This window comes from Megachile rotundata, chromosome 16 (genome assembly GCF_050947335.1).
Source record: "Megachile rotundata isolate GNS110a chromosome 16, iyMegRotu1, whole genome shotgun sequence".
Classification (NCBI taxonomy): domain Eukaryota; kingdom Metazoa; phylum Arthropoda; class Insecta; order Hymenoptera; family Megachilidae; genus Megachile; species Megachile rotundata.
Window position 1 is genome coordinate 12,825,227 of NC_134998.1, and position 17,699 is coordinate 12,842,925.

Genomic DNA, 17,699 nt, shown 5'->3' on the forward strand with positions numbered 1-17,699 from the left:
TTTATTCAATAGAACTCTCAAAAATGTCTATAATATATTCATAAAAAGTTTATTCGCAAATTGCCATGTTATATTGTGTACAAACTGCATTGCTTGTCAGCTCTAAAAACTTTGAACTTTTATCAAAACCAATTCCAGTCACTAAATTACGTAAATTGCAATAGTTTCTGCCATAATCGAACACCCTAAACCAGTCATTTGATGTAGATTCTCCCTTGGATAATAAATAATGTTGTAAGCGGTAAATTAAATTGTAATAATTGAAGTAATTAAAAGGATATTGAAGTACCGTTGCTGCACAGGTTTTATTAATTTCTTCAAAAGCAATCTTTATGTTCTCCATAGTTTTCAAGTTGGGTGCAAAGTGTACAGCTCTTATTACATTGCTTTCATCTGGTTTCGGTTCTTTGAGCTGAATCATAATTTAAAGTTACAGATTGCTGAAGTATATCCATTATTTTCAAAGAGGATTCAAGTGACTTTACCGTGTACAGACATCTGTTACCTCGTGGCCCACAATTGGCACAAGATGACCAGTTTAGAATCTGGCATCTGAATTTTTGCATCGTGTAAGTACAAGAATCTCCAAATGTCCTAATACAATAACAAATTTTTTAAACGTAAATTATAATAGTAATTAGATGATCATAAAAACTGTTCTGTTTCTCAAATTATAAAAGATAAAATTTATTGCCAACTTTTCATAAGGTTCAAAGGAGTATACCGAAATACACACGATATTCTCATGAGTCTGAAAAGTATGGCTCGTATATTTTTCAAGCGGTGTCGTCCAGCCAAAGGAAAATACACGAACCTCGTACAAGGCAATATTAAGTTTCCCTGTGCACAGGATTGTTTGCAGAAGCGGCTAGAAGACGTTATCTTAGAACACATTTTTCTCAGGCTTTCATAGGACAAGACAAAACAATCACGCTGCTCCATTAACACGCTTGTAGACTTACAAAAAATTACAACGTAAAAGAGACTAAAATTATAACCCAATAACATTCTTGCTAAAAGCTAATGTTTAAAGGTATTCGTACCATTTTACAATGCACGATGCATGCAATGGATACGGGAACAACACGTTAATCAAAATGGCACAGATAAGAAGTATCAGCAGTCCCACACTGCAGCACATGAAGTACCTAACTCTCGGATATTTTGCACATCCACTTCTAATAATCACAGGTGGTGATTTATCTTCTTCTACCCTGATTTTGTTAGAACCTTCAAAGAAAAAATAATCAGCAATGTCTATATATTTTCTGGAGAAAAGGAAATCAGGGATAACCATGTTTTCTTCTTGTTGTAGAATCATCGTGCAAGTTCATGAACCTCAGACTATCCACATCAACGTAAGGTGGTGGGCGTTTCGACATTGACCTAAGCTCCATGGAATATTCTCTATATGGCAACGTTCCGACCTTCCTTACATTTCCCTTTGACCTGGCCATCATGAATCGATCATCTTTCACGGCAGAAAAACAAGTTGGCTGTCTGAAATGTGTCATAAGAGTGAGAATATACGACTGTCGTGTTTGGACTGTTTACAAGTTACTATGATAATAAGAATTATTGTATGACTTTGACATAATGTACATAGTATTCATTAGGGACACTATGAAAGTATTCCTAATGAATACTATGTACATTTTTTTCCTCAAGAATGTTTACTAAGTCTTCTACTTCAGCTCAAGTTAATTTATTCTTTTTATTTTTCTAGGTCCCAACCCCTTGAAGTCTGCTTCGTGTTCTGAAATTTCTTCTTTCATGTATTGTCATTGGATGAGAAGATAGGATAGCGTCGTTGGATCATCTGTCTGGCCGTCGGGTTTCTTCCGTTTCGTTTTCGTTGACGTCCGTGTCTCGCACACTATTTTCGACTAATTTACTAATTTGAATCGGAACTGCCAGTATCTCCTGACGGCGTTCGATTCAAAGAAATACATTTGTATGCGTGTCAGTGAACATCAAAGGAAGGAACGAGACGTCACACTGACAAACGGTCCTTGCCTTCTCTGCCTTTGAAGGTGCTTCTTTTTTTGGCCTTGGTCATAGAGATCTATGGAATGTTACAATTAAAGCAGTACAACTACTAAATTGTGACATATGTATAACATGTTCATAACTGATAATTATTAATTTATAATTAAATGAAAGACGCGTAGAAAATAGTGAAGAGATGAAGTAATGATTAAAAGAAACCTCTGCTGAAGATAAATGTAATGGAAATATCTCGGACATGCGATGCTGAAGAGAAACGACAGATCAATGAGCCATGGCCTGAGTTATGGTCGATTGTTCGAGGGCGAGAGGAGCAGAAGAAAAGATAGCGACTTCTGCGAATGTGGGTCAGTAGAGAATGAATGCGGACAGTGTTTTCCTGTTTGCAGGCATTCTTACTAACACTGTCTTCGCGCAAATGTATTGCAAATTATGCGTCCTTGATAAGTGTTGCTTAGCAAAAAGTTTCACACGAACAGTCTTCTTTCTTTCTTCTAAATATGGACGTACACATGTACGTCCGAGCACAAGTTCCCTATGTGAACTTGACAAATCCTCGAGCTTAACATAAACTTTGTTATTAATTTATTAGTTATAGTAAAATCTTAGATAACTCTTATATAAGCATAAAAAGATATGGACTGTGTGGGGAGAGCCGTGTGAACCGGATCTTACGTTCGTGGCAGCTGTCGACGTGTCCCCTCGACGGTTTCTCTCCTCTCACACAGAGAGCTTGCACAAAAAAGAAATGTTCGTAACGTAAACGAAATACAAGAAGTACGCAAAATTAATCGAAATATTCATTCAAATATTTTTTAATTTGTTGAACACAAAAAAGATAACTAATTATAATTTACATGAAAGAGTAAACTAAATTCAGATAATTAACAACTAAATATAGTGCATAAATTGTTAGAAAAAAAGAATACAATTCTAATTTAAAAAGACGAAACCGCTTCTCTTTGAAGTGGCCGATAAGGTTGACTAAAGCGGAAAGTGGGAAAAGGAAGCTGTTACGGGGCCTCCTAAGAAATTTATAATTCGAACCGCCTGTCGGCAACTAATTTTCTGTTTGCTGGGTTCAATGGAGTTGGAACGATTTTCTGACTACACCCACCGCTTAATCGAAGTCTGTCATTGACGCCATTAACGTCTTAAAAAATACATGAGTCGGTTCATAAACAATAGCTTTATAAAACAAATATCAATAAAGAATGTTCCTCTCTTGAGAGTATGGACCTTTTTTTATCGAGCTTTTAGGTGAATCTTCAAGCTGTCCACGGTTGAAAAAACCACTCAGCCTTGTCTCGATGATCAGTTTCATTCCCAAAAATGTCGACTATATTTCGTCAGTCGAGGAAACAGCTGTCCAACGCTTGCTTCGATAATGTAATGGGTCCACTTCTCCAATAAAACCGGAGGCTCGATTTTGTCACCTCTTCAAATTCTCCAACGCTTCCAGTCTCCAACATCTGTCGAGTGAAAGGATTTTAGAGCTTTATCCACCGGCGAAGACAGCCTTAGGACATTATTTTTGCTTCGCTACCCTTTACCACCTTTTTTCCTCCATTTTGAAATGCTGTATATTTTTGGAAATATACAAAGATCCATTTTTCATGAATAGCATTATATTTATTTTTTAACTATTAGATTTTGTTATAAAAGAAGAGAACTTTGCATGAAAATTATTAAAAGATTCTGATTAAAGAATAGTTCTCTGATACGAAGTGATGAAAATATGTTCAGTGCTCGAAAAGAACCAATGAAGAAAAGAATTGAAAACTTCAGCAAGATCAAAGCTCGAGTTTCGTGTATCACTTTTTGTTTCATTTAAATTTGACGATTTTCTGGCGGAGAAGAAATTCTGCAGTCCGATCAAAAGAGATATTTCCGGGTGAAAAAAGAAGAAGTCTCGTCTCCTTCTTTTTCTCGCGGAGGATCCCTATTTTTGACGCTTTCTGACTATTTGCGCATATAAATATTTTACGGGGGCCAGGAAAAAGTCTCTATTTCCGTAACTCTATCGTCGTTAATACGAGAAGATTTACGAGAAACGGAAGATCCTTTTTGACAATGAAACCTTGAAGGTGAAGCCACGAAGGTATCAAAATGAAATCGAAATTACGAGGAGGTGAAATGTTCACTGAATGAAAAAGGGGCTGAAGATGCTGTTGTCTTAAATAAGAATGAACAGAGTAGCGCGCAGGCGAAATTCGACGGCGATAATTCTTTTTAACGGCAGAAAATTAATCACGGGACGTAAAAATAACCTGGAACGTGTTAAATTATATTGCACATCCAGCGTTGTACGGCTGTGCACCAAATAAACGTCCCCACGAATTAAGAACTGCTATAAGCATTCAGAACTCTATAATAGCGATTTACGCGCTACTTCTTCAGCCCGTTCATTTTTCAAACGATGTGCCACGATGTCCAGAGTCTCTCAAATTCGATACTTTCACATTTTTATCCTTTCTTCTGTAACATACAAAATATTACTTGTATAATTGGTTGATAATTACTTGTATAATTAGTTGATCAAATATTAGAGGAGTAGACAATACATTATTTTTCTTTTCTTCTTCAGTATGCAATTTTCATGAGGAACTTGAAGAAACTTCTTCGACTGATTGTTTATATAAAGTGTTAAAGTTTGAAACTCCTCCTCCTTCTTCTTCTTCTTCTTCTTCTGCTTTAATATTCAGTCACAAGTGAAAAAATGTGAAGCACCTTCGTCAAAAAAATGTGAAGACTTGAGAGACACTGTGAACACCTCGCGTCGTCAATGTTCCGAGGTTCCTGGAAGAAATCGTGCAATTTATACTCTGGCTGGTCGAAAGTATCTCAGTCACTAATTACCAGGGTAACGAAGATTTATGGAATTTTTCACGACACGCAGGCGGAATAATTAAAATAGATCGGAACGTGGAAACAGTAAATTCTAAAAGCAAGCTCTCGCCACCACCCTCGACGCCTGGAATTCACATATCGCCCGATACCGCGAAACCGTGGCCACAATACCATAGCCTCCAGGGCGCCAAAGAAAACTCGTTCACTTTCGTCAAGAGCAAAAAGACACGGGAATTATTCCGGTGAAGTGTATAGTGCCGTGTAAACACATTTTCGGTGGCGAATGGCCGCTCTGCTCCCGGTTCGAAGCTTATTTCGGACGAGCTATGAGTTTGCCGGTTAGAGCAATAAATATTAGCGGAAAGAAAAGAAAAAGTACCTGAACTTTCAGGTTCAATGAAGCAGTAAAATCATTGAAATTCTACTAAAATAAAAGTCAACAACGAAACCTTTATTTCGACGATTCCGAAAAAAGGAGAGCAAAAGAAAAATTCAACACACAAATGATTAAATTGAAAGTACTCAAAAGACAAAGAAGAAACAGACCGAGGTAGTGCAAGAAAAACTGAGTTTCTTTTTTTAAAGAAGAAAGTAAACTTAAGGATAGCTGTCGAGCGAGTTTTTCAACGTTTCAACACCTTGAAGTCCCTCGAAAATGTTCTTATCTTAAAATTTCAAAGCTACAGCCGCAAGTTTTTATCCGAAGGTGGACGAGGATTTTAATTAGAATGGAGAGAAACCCTCCGCGTCCGAAAAAGATAAATCGGGACGAGTCGAGGGCGGCTTGAGAACCTGGATAATTTACGAGGAGTGTCGCGGGGGCGTTAGGCACCCCGAGGAATTCTCTACCCTTACCGGAAGCACGCTGTGAAACCGAAGGCGTCTGCGCCTTCGAAGGCGCCGCCCCTCCGCGACTGCGTATCGTCGGTTTCATAAAAGGAGCGCAAAAGAACAACCCTATTCCGTAACCCATTCAAGGGTGCCTTATCTTCGTCCGCTCGTCCATCTTTTCATGGTTAACCTACAACGACACGCCATTAAAATTGAATATCTCTTCGACGTGGATGTCTTTGTAATAGTTACAGTATAGTTACAGTTACAGTAAAGTGAATAAGAATGCAACTTACTATAATGTTTAACATGTTCTTCAAAAGTTCTTGATTGGATACTGAAAATGTCTACGATGAGTTTCGATATATAAATCAGCCTTGGAAAAACACGAGCAAGAGTCGTTTCGGGCTGATATATGAACACGTGATTCATTAACAGCTGCTGATGAAGTATGTGTTAATGAAGAGAATTTCTTCTTAACCCTAACGCACGGTGTTTTCTCTATGAAACACGTGGACACTGCGTTATTTTTAAGGTGTTAGCCAAGAAAAATCGAGACGAAGCTTTCGACTGTAATCCTTTCCATATGAGTCGTTGGTCCAACATTATGCTTCCTTATTTTCTTTGAGAATTTCTTGTGTGCTATATATTCCTCTACAATAATAAAAAGTTGTAAAACTAGAAAGACAGCTTCAGAAGAACATAAATATCTTTAGCAACGTTTTGTACCGTAAAAAGCTTCTGTGTCATTCAGGCAAAATTCTTCCTGTTTTAGGTTTCAGAAGGTCCAGTAAGTTCCGACAAAGGATCAGGTTCTTGGAAGGTTCATTGAAGAAAACTGAAGTCCTTTTATCTGAGAAACAAAGATTAACTTTAGAAAAGAGAAAGATTAAAAAATGAAGTCTAATCCTTGAAGAGCAGAAATTCGGATGAACAGGAAAGAATTTGAAGGGTGACCTCACGGTTCCCGAGGATTTTTGGTTATCGGCGTTGAAGGGGGCGGCAGAAACGGAGAAACGAGGGGAGACACGGCTGATTATGAAAGGTTTTTGTCGCGTTGGCGCCAGCGGGTCGAAGGCGACGTTCTCCTCTTCCTCTTCCACGGCTTCGAATAGCTAAAATCATCCCGCGTGCCAATTTCAAAGCAGCGCCACGGACCCTGGGGTTTCATGGAAAAAAAGAAAAGGAGGAGCGGTCGTCTCTCGTTACACATCCGTAGCACGGTGCATTTAGCGTGACTGCAGTCGAACGACGGTACGCGATGCATGTACTACGCACCGATTGTGAGCTTAGAAATCGGGGGAGGAGTCAATGGTTTCCCATACGTCCTAGAAGAAGCAGAAAGTCAGGAAATATAAACGAAGAAGAGGGAAGAAAATTGTAAGGTGATTAAAGATGTAAAAGAGAAATGAAGGTAGAAAGAAAAAGAATTGTGTTTCGCGACAAGTTATACGTTTGAATGATAGAGCTAAGTTGTAATGGTTCCACCCAACTGTGAGACGACATCAGAGAACAGCTGTTCCAACGAAAAGGAGCAGTCAGTAGCATGCATGACGTGATGCACCGTCACGAATGCAAGTGCGACTGTCACACCTGGCCACAACTGTCCCTCTATTCTTAGCTTTCGGTAAGAAAAAGATCCGTATTAATTTTCTCGAGTTTCCATTGGCATCGAATGATTTCCTTGAATGAATAGGCGTCTAAAATTCTGCAAAGATAATTAAGATGTAACACTTCAAAGTTTGCACTTGCTTCAAATAAAGAATTAAATATTACAGAATAGTTCTGATTGTTGGAAGGAATTCATCTTGAAGCAGACGTCCATTGAAAAGCATCACCTGCACCTATTCTTCATCATCCAATAGAGCTCGAGAAATACCTGCACAGGTGAGGCTTCCCTTGCAGCGATTGGTCAACGTCGACGAAGAGGAGAACTGAAGCAAAATGGCGTGGACCTCTGCAACTAAAGAAACCCTTGCTTCTTAAAATTATTTGTAATATCTTGCTACATCATTAAATTTATTCGTAATCTTTTAAGTCCATTACCATTTCAAGAGAATTTTACTTAATGATTTTAGATACTTCATCTCTGTTTAAAAAATCATATTTCATCGAGTGATTTATCAGTTCCAACGCGTTTATACAAATTGCATGGTAGCATGTACAGAACCTACTGAAACAGCAACGATGAATCTTTCATCGAGATGATTCTGGTGACCCTTCAGAACCGCGGGGTTCCACGCAGAGAAAAACTACGAAAGGGCACGCTTCCTTCGAATCGGGAAGTGTCGCGTGTCCTGACGATTTTCTTGTTCCAAGAAGCAGGATCATTTAGATTCGACGACTCAACCTTCGACACCGTGTCCAGAACCTTCAAAATGACTTTTCCGTATCCACCCAGCTAAATCTCATTGGTAATTAATAGTCCAGCCTTCAAAATTCTCCTCCAGTTTCAATTTTCTGATTTTTTGTAATTACTCTGTGTTTCTCATTATATGAATTCAATGCTTAAACGTTGCTAGGTTCATTGTCTTTTTTCTTCTCTTGTGCTTCTTCTCTTACTGCATTTAGCTCGTTCTCCGAATTATTGTTCCTTCTCTAGAACGTTCTGTAGCAAAAAATATGCCATTGAAGGCCTCTTCTTTATTCTTATGTTATTGTCGCCCTACATGAGGTCCAAAGCCGAAGTTCGTATTCTGACGTAGGTTCAAGCCTCAGCTTTCTAATTACTTAAACACATCCTGCGAGAGACCTGGGTGTTCCAGGGGTCCGCTGCAGTGTCCAGCTCTCTTCAGAAAACAATGAAAACTACCAGGAACGCACATGTGCATTTAATGTTTCAAGGTCCTCCCAAATGGTCCCAGGATTCTTGAACTTTTGTGACTTTTAATAAACCATGAAGCTTCTTAAACGCGTTTCTTTTCATCTTTTACCTAAAAGCAGAAAATAATTGTCTTACACAAGGGAACTTAGACTTACATGAGGGATATTACAAGATTTATACATATACAGGAAATTGTTAGAAATTGTTATTATCTTTCTTCGTTCAGAGAAGAGTTAAAACTCGCTGTTTTTAATGAAACCTTGAACAAGTTCTACAAGATACAAACAGGGGTCGGTTGGAGAGTACAGCAGAAAAAAAACGACAATGGATCCTCGGGGATTGAAAGAAAAATGAAAGAAGCGTCCGGGCGACCCCCACTGAGGAATTTAGAGGCCCTACCAGGCCACGACAACCCGTGAGGCCCTTTTTTTCCAAGCCACAGTCTCGACATCGGGGTCCACGATACTCACGTGGGTCTAATACCCCCTCGAAGACGTTGATTCGAGAAATTCAATCCGGATTCCATTATGATTGCATGTATCAAGAAACATATGCATTTTGTTAATACTACTTCTTTCCTTAAAATTTTAATTGCTAATTCAAGGAACTATAATATGTAATAATGAACAAATTGCAACAATTGCGAGAACAGGCTCAACGGAAAGTGTTCAAAGGACAGAAACAAAGGACAAACCACTTGGACAACCTGATGGCGAACACATGTGTTTCTGAAAGGAGCGTGCAGAATCTGCGCATGCAACGCTAGGTAGTCTCTCTGAAATTGCAGAGACAATACGACCTGGGACTCTTGAGACGTTTCTCTTCTGTTTGTGATTCGGCTTTTACTGTTTTCTTTCACTTCCGGACTTTTTGCGATGCCGTTGTTCTTCAGGATCATGTTTCTTCTTCGTAGACAGGGAGTCGAAAGGAAGAAATAAAGCTTTCTTCTTAACAAAATAATAGTTCTTCTTTAATCCTTTTATGTTTCCATTCAAGTCACCTTAAAATACAATTGTGAATAATTAATAATTGATAGGCTCAATAAAGTAGTAGTAAAGTAGACTCTGTATTATTTCAGTGGAGATATTGTGGAGGAGCGAAGCTTTATTTTAAAGACATACATAAATTGCAAGCCACAAACTAGAAGCTCTCGCTGACATCTCGACAGGCTTTGCTAATCCGACGGTTGTTAGTTTCACCGGGTCAAATTTATCGTGCTCATAATCCAACAACAAATGTGACTGTACAGCGATTATTTCTTCTTTCAACCACCACTTCATTACCTCTGCAATATTAGTAGAAAGTAGTATTTGTTAATATTTCATTAATAGTACAAGTTATCAATTACGTTCTTAATTATTATAAACGTGATTAAAGATCTAATATTAAGTAGATTAATCGTCGTTAAATTTAAGTCTGATCGAAGTCTAGGAGCTCAAATATAATCGTCGCCGTAGAAATACGTTTAATAACCCTTTTAGGCAACCAGCATCTGGACCAAAGTAGAATTAGCGAGTTCGGGTTTCAATGTTCGACGACGGCCAATGTCGTGCGACGAAGGGCACGACTTTTTCTTAATGGATAAAATCCGACGGAGACATGTGTTCGCCAGACGATGTCTCCTCAAGGTGCATGGGAATGAATTACGTTTCATTAGGTCCGTCTTACAAGGGTGCAAAGAACCGTTCGACGTTACACAATTTCTTCTTTTCTTTCCTTTATTAATCATCCTCCATAATTCTACCTCTTCTTTTTGGAGAGCTGAAATGTGACAAGATATAACGGAGTAAAGAAATTGTAATAAAAATTCGAATCGTGTCTTCATTTATATTCCTATTTCCCTAGAGAACCATGGTTAGAATTATATAATGCGAGATATATTGTGCGAGGGTATGGGTGCACGATTCTCGGGACAGTGATGCACGAATACCAATAAACAAACGGCGACGACGTCGCGTTTCTGCACTTCCGTCGTCGTCGGCTGTCTGTTTGATTTTCGAGTCGACTTTCTTTCTGGCTTCGTCCACGACGTCGACGACGCATGCACCGTGTATACATCGGTTCCAGAACTTGGTTTCTCTAACCGTGAGAGACCACCCTGGTCGACCAGCATCATTCACGCTATTTATTAGCCAATAAAGTTCCTCCACAATCATTTTTTATATGTAAATTATCTAGCTGGGAATAAATGTTGTTCTTGATTTTATACCAAGACCATCGTAGTACAAAGATAGAAGTAGGACCTCCCGTGGTCTTGAGCAAATACGCCATCAGCAATAAAGCTAATCCTAGTCACTGAAGGTGACCATTAAAAGGTGGTCTCAATGAAATGAACTGAGGACACAATCCAAAAATTAAACACTAAACTTGATCCATGAATCACCAGAAAATTGGAAAAACCCAATATAATTTTATTTTTTTCAATGCATTCTTCTTAAACATTTTTGGAGTTTTCTCAGAATTTATTATTGGTACCTCAATTGATAGACAGTACCTGAAACTTCAGTTAAAAAGATTAATATAGAAATTAATATAACAATGTTAGATGATACATAATATTCTCCTTTTTTAACCTACCCTAGGATCTCCCTGGCTTTGCTAAACATTTTATCTGTTGATCATTATTATATAAAAATGTTATATTTCGTATTCTTTTTGCAGTCTAATTATCAGAAATTCAAGAACTGAGGTCCTTAAAAAACATTCTATCATGATAACAGAGAGCTGGTGGATTTCAACCATAGCATTTGGAGAGGCAAGGAACGTGTTGAAAATAATGGATTACTGGTACTATGGGGAAATACGTCGGCCGTATGCTCGCCACTTTTGTACAGGGCTAATAAACTTCCATAATCCAACCTGAAAGTCTTGCTGGTCAAAATTGGCTGCAGCACAGGTAAACGAATTTCTCGTTTTATGGTACTTCCCAAATCTTCCTTGCTGGTACTATTGTCTTCCAATAACATAAGCACCTACTTTATTAAAAATTACAGCTATCGGTAAAAATGTCCCGAGCATAAAACCTTTTTCACTTTCTTGATCCAGTGTTAGCCTCAGCTTATAATTATATTATATTCGACAGAGAAATTTTTAATTAATTCATGGTGTTTTTTAAGGACTGTAGGTTTCTTTAGACTTGGCAATTTACGAGAACCCTTAGGTGATTGCACGTGCTACCTGTTTGCACCGAGCAATTCGACGATGGTGACCTTTCGATGTTCCTGGCGAACACATGTCGCAAGTGCAGACTGCAGAAATTTGGCGTGCACGTGGTGATCACACGGTGCACCTTTAATGAGATTCTGGTCACGTTGCTTATCTTAGCCATCCTGTTGAACAATTGTCCGAACATTTGGCAATTTACAAACAGCAATAAATTCCACTCAGGAATAGTTTGAACAGATTGGTCTCCTTTTGATCTTGTTCATCTGGAATTAAACTTCTATCAATATCTTTGTTCTGTATAAAACTACTACTACTTTGTAATGCTATTTCAAGGAAGATTTCTTCCTGTTTGGAGAAGAGTTAGAAGATGCAGCTCGATAACTGTAAATCTCATTTGGTAAATCTTAAAGTCAAGCCCGTAATTCGGATTAAGCCAGAAAAATATTTGCGTTGAAAACAATAGGCAGATTAGACTACCGTTCTGACCGTTATCTCTCTTACGTGTTAAGTGGCACGAATTTTAATATCCTTTCCTATTTCCAAAATGCATTATACTTTCCCTCATGTCATCATAGAGTTACCTGCAAAGTACGTTAGTTATTTTTATCGAATCTCAGAATGAGCTGATGATGATGTTTATACAATCTTTGAGAAGAATACAATAAGTTGGTAAAACGGGAGGAGCAGAATATTATCTCGTTCAAGATTTCAGAGGGTCGCATTGTGAGAGGCACTTGTCGCTATTCAAGAATCATAAAGACCATTCGACTTCTGGTTCCACCCTTGGAAGTCAAGTGGCGTTCCTCCTCTTTTCAAGACCTGTTTACACTTTCCTTTTTCATGCAAATTTTGACGTACAGCACTAGAATTAAATAAGCAATGTCATCAAAATATTTTGTACTCTTTGAAATTAATGTAAATACTATTTAGAAGAAGAAACATAGAACTCATTCATAGTCTTCATCTCAAAAATATTATTAGACAACTTCTGAGTTCTAAAGGCCCTGTACATGACTTATAAATTTATACATAATTTTGAACATTGCTTATGAAGATATAAAAAAGTGACTCCAACATTTTAACAATATTCTGTTGGACAAGGGTTGCATTAGAAACGGAGGATTTAGATATTCGAATGGAAGAGAATGTCATCGGCAGACCAGTCATAAACTTGAAATATCCACGACAATATCGCCTATGGCTTCTCGGCTAACATTATTGCCCACGTGCTGCTCGGAAAGTGTCCCTGGGCTAGGCTGTACGCATTATAAACGCTGCTGCCTTTACGATCCGCGCCGACAGATAGCTTCTACAATGTTTGCACCGGTACCATCTTCGCCATGTGTCGAACACACGGCATCCACGAGGAGCAATAAGGCCGAGAGGTAAAAGAGCACCGTACGCGGGGACACGTTCTTCTTGTTAGCCTAAAAAAGATTTTGCAAGTGAATGACAGTGACTTTCATACATCTACTTCTTTAAAATACTGAAGCAAAATAAAATATACATTAATATTCAATTTCATGAATTAATCTTATTCACTGCCAAATATTAGAGTTAAATATTTTTTTTAGAAGATGTACAAATAATCAGAGTTGAGATAAAAATGAAGTTCTCATTTAGAAATAGTAACTGTTTGAATTAAGCAAGAAATTGTTGACTTAATCATTGACTCAAAAATGTTTATGAATAATTATGCAACAATTGAAGGTAGGAGTTTATGAGAGGATGATCACCACTGTCTTCCAGTAACCTTGCAAATTTTCATCGCGGTCTCATCAAAGACTTTCACCTTTTTCCGAGAGAACATGTGTTTTGACCGTCAGTTTTCGGTGGGTCGCGAACACATGTTCCGGGTTGCCGTTCAGCTCGTAAATGCAAATTTTCCAACGGCACGGTCGACCAAATAGTGACACATGGGGCACCATCCTACGACTATTGCTACACTGTTCCATCCTTCAAAGGCTACCATAAACGCTAGACCTGAGAGTATGTTGTGCAAGTTGACGATGGCTCGCATAAACGCAAGGAATTCTGTCTGACATGCAAAGATCTCGTTATTAATTCTTCTATTTTCAAACTACATCTTGCTCATCACCCTGAAAATATAATATTATCAATGTAATGTAAGGTTGTCATCGGTAAATGAAATTAATGTATAATTATAAAAATAATTTCCATGATACAAAATAAAAATTTTACTTCTTTAACATATAATAAAGCATAGGATATTGTTGGAGAATTATTTTTGTGCTATAAATATTATCTTATTAGATCTTGCAGAATAAACTTGACTTTAATCCTCAACTATCCAATTTACCCGAGAGAGTTGAAACGTTCAAACGTTCTGGAGGTAGTTGTCTTTTTGCCAGTTGAAAAAAGTAACGAGATTACAGGTCACCTTAGGTCTTAATTCCGTAGAAATCCCGGGGATTCCCCATCATAAAACGACCAGATGGTCAATCGGTGGAAGGGCCGGCGCCCTTTTACCAGCATGAGTGAGGGAGACTTAGAGGTGGTAATCTCTCCCCAGGTGCTAATTGCTTTGCTGGTGGCCGAATTGAACCTGGAAAATTGGCCACCTTCCACTTTGTCACCGTTGTAAACTACCTGATTCATAAATTCTCATGAAAACGGATTTCACGTGTTGATCCGCCGTCTCTTTTGGAACCGGTGTACACTCACTACTCTTAATCACTGGAGCTGGTGCAAATAAGGTGTTGGGACAACAGGTACGTGGGGAAATACGTTGCCTCATGTCGAAGAAAACTATGTAAAAGCATGTACATATTATTTGATAACTTTTCAAGATTTCTCATAATTATTTTATACCTTATTCGTGTCCTAACAGGTAGCTGTTATGCTTGTATAATTAATTATGTTTTGGTAGATAGACAATCTTCTTCCTTTGTAAATTCTGTAAATGAGGAACCTTATAATTCAGAGAAAATTGTGCACAGACAAAAATTTCTTACCAGCAAAAAGTGGAGGCCACAACACAGAAACTTTGAACCTGAAGTAGTACACGGGACACACAGTCGCATGCAGCGATTAAACGGGACCCAACACGCGCAATTAAGCCCACGTTAATATCGTGAAACGGTGCATGAGGCAGAATCGCGTGCACGTGCACAACCCTTCGAATGTCGCGTACGATGTTCAGGAAAGCTGTGAATAGCGATGCTCATTCAATTCTGTCTCCTGCAAATTGTCGACCAGTTTATTTGCCCACAAAACCTTGAGTCGCTTTCAGAAGCAATTACAATTGTAATATTCTAACTTTTAACATTTTCAAACTCTACATTCTTAGACATCCTTAATTATAGACATAAAATGACTTTCTTCTACAATGTGAAACTGAAACGTTGAAGATCTCAGAAAATGAATCGAGGCTCATTCTTCATCGGCGCTGGAGCAAATTTTCCCAGAGACAGTTTGCCAAGACTCGTTCGAAAATGAGTCGAAAACGGGGTCGAAATGTATCGTATAGTAATTTCATGTTTTAAGGAAGTGGCCTGACACACGAGGTCGAGAAGACGCCGCGAGTTATTCGACTTTGATCAGCATCGAGTATTATTTTGGTGTTTGGCCGCGTTGTTTATCGGCCTCTTTATTGGCGATCTGATTTTCCTTTGGCCACGAGCCAGAATACAGATTTTCTGTTGGTCGTTTCATTTCTCAGAAACGAACGAGAGATGATGAAGCTTGCTAATGTCTTCACTTTCGATGAACGCGTTTCGACGTCGACGACAAACCTGAAGCTCCACTCGCTGAAAGCAACAGAAAGTACCTTTCAGTTACAATTCTATGTTAAACGTATTACTATCGTAGATATCACTTACAATTAATGTATTACAATTCTATATAAATTTCAATTTACAGAATGTTAATCGAGATTAAACATTCTTAGAAGTTTCGAAGTTCTTCAGGAACATATCATGACTTAGAGTGAACTTATAACTGTATTCATATTTACATTCACTCATAAGTTTCAAAGTTCTTCAGGAACATATCATGACTTAGAGTGAACTTATAACTGTATTCATATTTACATTCACTCATAAGTTTCAAAGTTCTTCAGGAACATGTAATATGACTTAGAGTGAACTTATAACTGTATTCATATTTATATTCACTCATAAGTTTCAAAGTTCTTCAGGAACATATATCATGACTTAGAGTGAACTTATAACTGTATTCATATTTATATTCACTCATAAGTTTCAAAGTTCTTCAGGAACATATATCATGACTTAGAGTGAACTTATAACTGTATTCATATTTCCATTCACTCATAAGTTTCAAAGTTCTTCAGGAACATATATCATGACTTAGAGTGAACTTATAACTGTATTCATATTTACATTCACTCATAAGTTTCAAAGTTCTTCAGGAACATATAATATGACTTAGAGTGAACTTATAACTGTATTCATATTTCCATTCACTCATAAGTTTCAAAGTTCTTCAGGAACATGTAATATGACTTAGAGTGAACTTATAACTGTATTCATATTTACATTCACTCATAAGTTTCAAAGTTCTTCAGGAACATATATCATGACTTAGAGTGAACATATAACTGTATGCATATTTGCATTTACTCATAAGATTAAATATCTAAAAATTTTGTTATGGAGTAAAGCCTTATTAAGAAGGTTCCCTATGAAATTTCCGTGGAACAAGGTGGTAGGAAATAATGGTAAATCACGAGGAGAGGAAAAGCGTGGAGAACCTCGTGAAAGCTCGAAACGCGGAATTTATAGACACCTTCAAAAGAGCTTTCGTCCGTCACAACAAACACGTCCCGGCAATCCAGCTCGGTCATCCATCAAGCTGTTCGCCACGCTGAGATTTCGAATCGTTCCACGCTACATGCATTAATTTCCAACCGGAAAATACCAGCCTCTCCGCTTCTATTTCAGATTAAAACGTCCCGACGCCAATATTTAATGCATCAATTTGCACCTTTGTTACTCGCTTGCCTCGTGGAGGTTCTTGTTTAGATACTTGAAAGCGTCTAGGTCGACGGATTTATCAGGATTGTTAATTGCTCTGTTGCTTCAATTCATAATCTTGTGAAAACTGCTTCTGTCCGATAAAATGTAACCTTGCTTTTCTTAACATTAAATTATTGAACAAGATTGTTAACTGCTTGCTCAATTTTGGAGTCACTGCTAAATTAGTTCTAGAACTAAAAGTAAACTTTGACTGGAATTTATTCGGATATCTTGGCCAGATATAGGATGAATCTTAAGTGAAAATTCTAATTCCCAACAATTACATTGACATCGAAATGTATAAGCAAGCTTCAGGATAAATTATTGCGGCAACTTTGTGATCAAGCGTTCGTTTTTCAATTGGCATGCACGGGATTCGCAGGTTTTCGCGCCATTTCATGGTATGCAAATACGAAGATTCGCAGATCGGAGCCTGTTCCACGCGATCCCTCGCTTTATTCTCACTGGCTCCTCACGATATAAATATTCAACATGGGTCGTCCCTCAAGCTTCCATCCTTCTCCTACGTTCCACCCTTTTCTCTCCTGCTGCTCTTGATGCTCCATCTCTCTCTTAAACGTTACAAGTTCAACCGGCGAATTCTTTCTTCCCAGAGATGGTCGATCATTCCAAATTACAGAAAGGAATATTCTTTCTCTTCAGGGGCTCATGAAGTTTATATCGATCACAAGAAATCATAGATTTGTTTAAAAAAGCAAAAGTCCACAGTGACTAAAAAAGAAGAAAACACTTGTTGAACAGAGAAGAATGAAGAATAAATTATTAAAAATTAGAAGAATAATATAATATTGAAATTAATTTAGGTAATTCATTAACGAATATGTAAAAAACCAAGGTAACTAATTGCACCTTAGCATCATAGCATCTTCCCTCCCCTATCCTCCCTTTTACAACATTGTATCTCCCCGATTTCCCCCTCCTCGATCAGCACACTCCACCTCCCTTTAGTTAGCAACGTTCTTTCGCTTCTTCCCTTTCTTTCCATGAGCATGCATTCGTGG

At 38.0% G+C, this 17,699-nt stretch overlaps 1 protein-coding gene and 1 long non-coding RNA gene across 7 annotated transcripts; one reads left to right on the top strand and one right to left on the bottom strand.

The window, feature by feature from the left end:
* Positions 1 to 33: 33 nt before the first annotated feature.
* On the bottom strand, positions 34 to 1,875 carry LOC100880856 (uncharacterized). 5 transcript variants are annotated; one of them, XM_003701168.3, is made up of 6 exons: positions 1,735 to 1,875; positions 1,295 to 1,500; positions 1,044 to 1,230; positions 486 to 594; positions 290 to 412; positions 34 to 214 (listed from the first exon to the last, which is right to left on the bottom strand). In XM_003701168.3, the coding sequence occupies exons 1-6, from the start codon at positions 1,773 to 1,775 to the stop codon at positions 50 to 52; spliced, it is 831 nt and encodes a 276-aa protein (XP_003701216.2). In that variant the 5' UTR covers positions 1,776 to 1,875; the 3' UTR covers positions 34 to 49. The 5 variants fall into 5 exon arrangements, with proteins under 5 accessions (XP_003701216.2, XP_076397145.1, XP_012135754.1 ...); XM_076541030.1 differs by having other exon boundaries at positions 34 to 412; positions 1,149 to 1,230; XM_012280364.2 differs by having other exon boundaries at positions 34 to 412.
* Positions 1,876 to 7,185: 5,310 nt separating this feature from the next.
* Positions 7,186 to 7,733, top strand: LOC105661891 (uncharacterized). Of its 2 annotated transcripts, none has more exons than XR_013040860.1 (2): positions 7,186 to 7,315; positions 7,467 to 7,733. It is a non-coding gene; the product is annotated as an uncharacterized LOC105661891 (long non-coding RNA). The 2 variants fall into 2 exon arrangements; XR_001095204.2 differs by having other exon boundaries at positions 7,488 to 7,733.
* The last annotated feature ends 9,966 nt before the right edge of the window (positions 7,734 to 17,699 follow it).

Excerpts from the sequence above, each read along its gene's own strand:
- LOC100880856 (XM_012280364.2), bottom strand. The coding sequence starts at position 1,775 with ATGAAAGAAGAAATTTCAGAACACGAAGCAGACTTCAAGGG. Across the intron at positions 595-1,043 it reads GCATCGTGCATTGTAAAATG|GACATTTGGAGATTCTTGTA; the intron begins GTACGAATACCT and ends TTATTGTATTAG. Across the intron at positions 413-485 it reads GTAACAGATGTCTGTACACG|CTCAAAGAACCGAAACCAGA; the intron begins GTAAAGTCACTT and ends ATTATGATTCAG.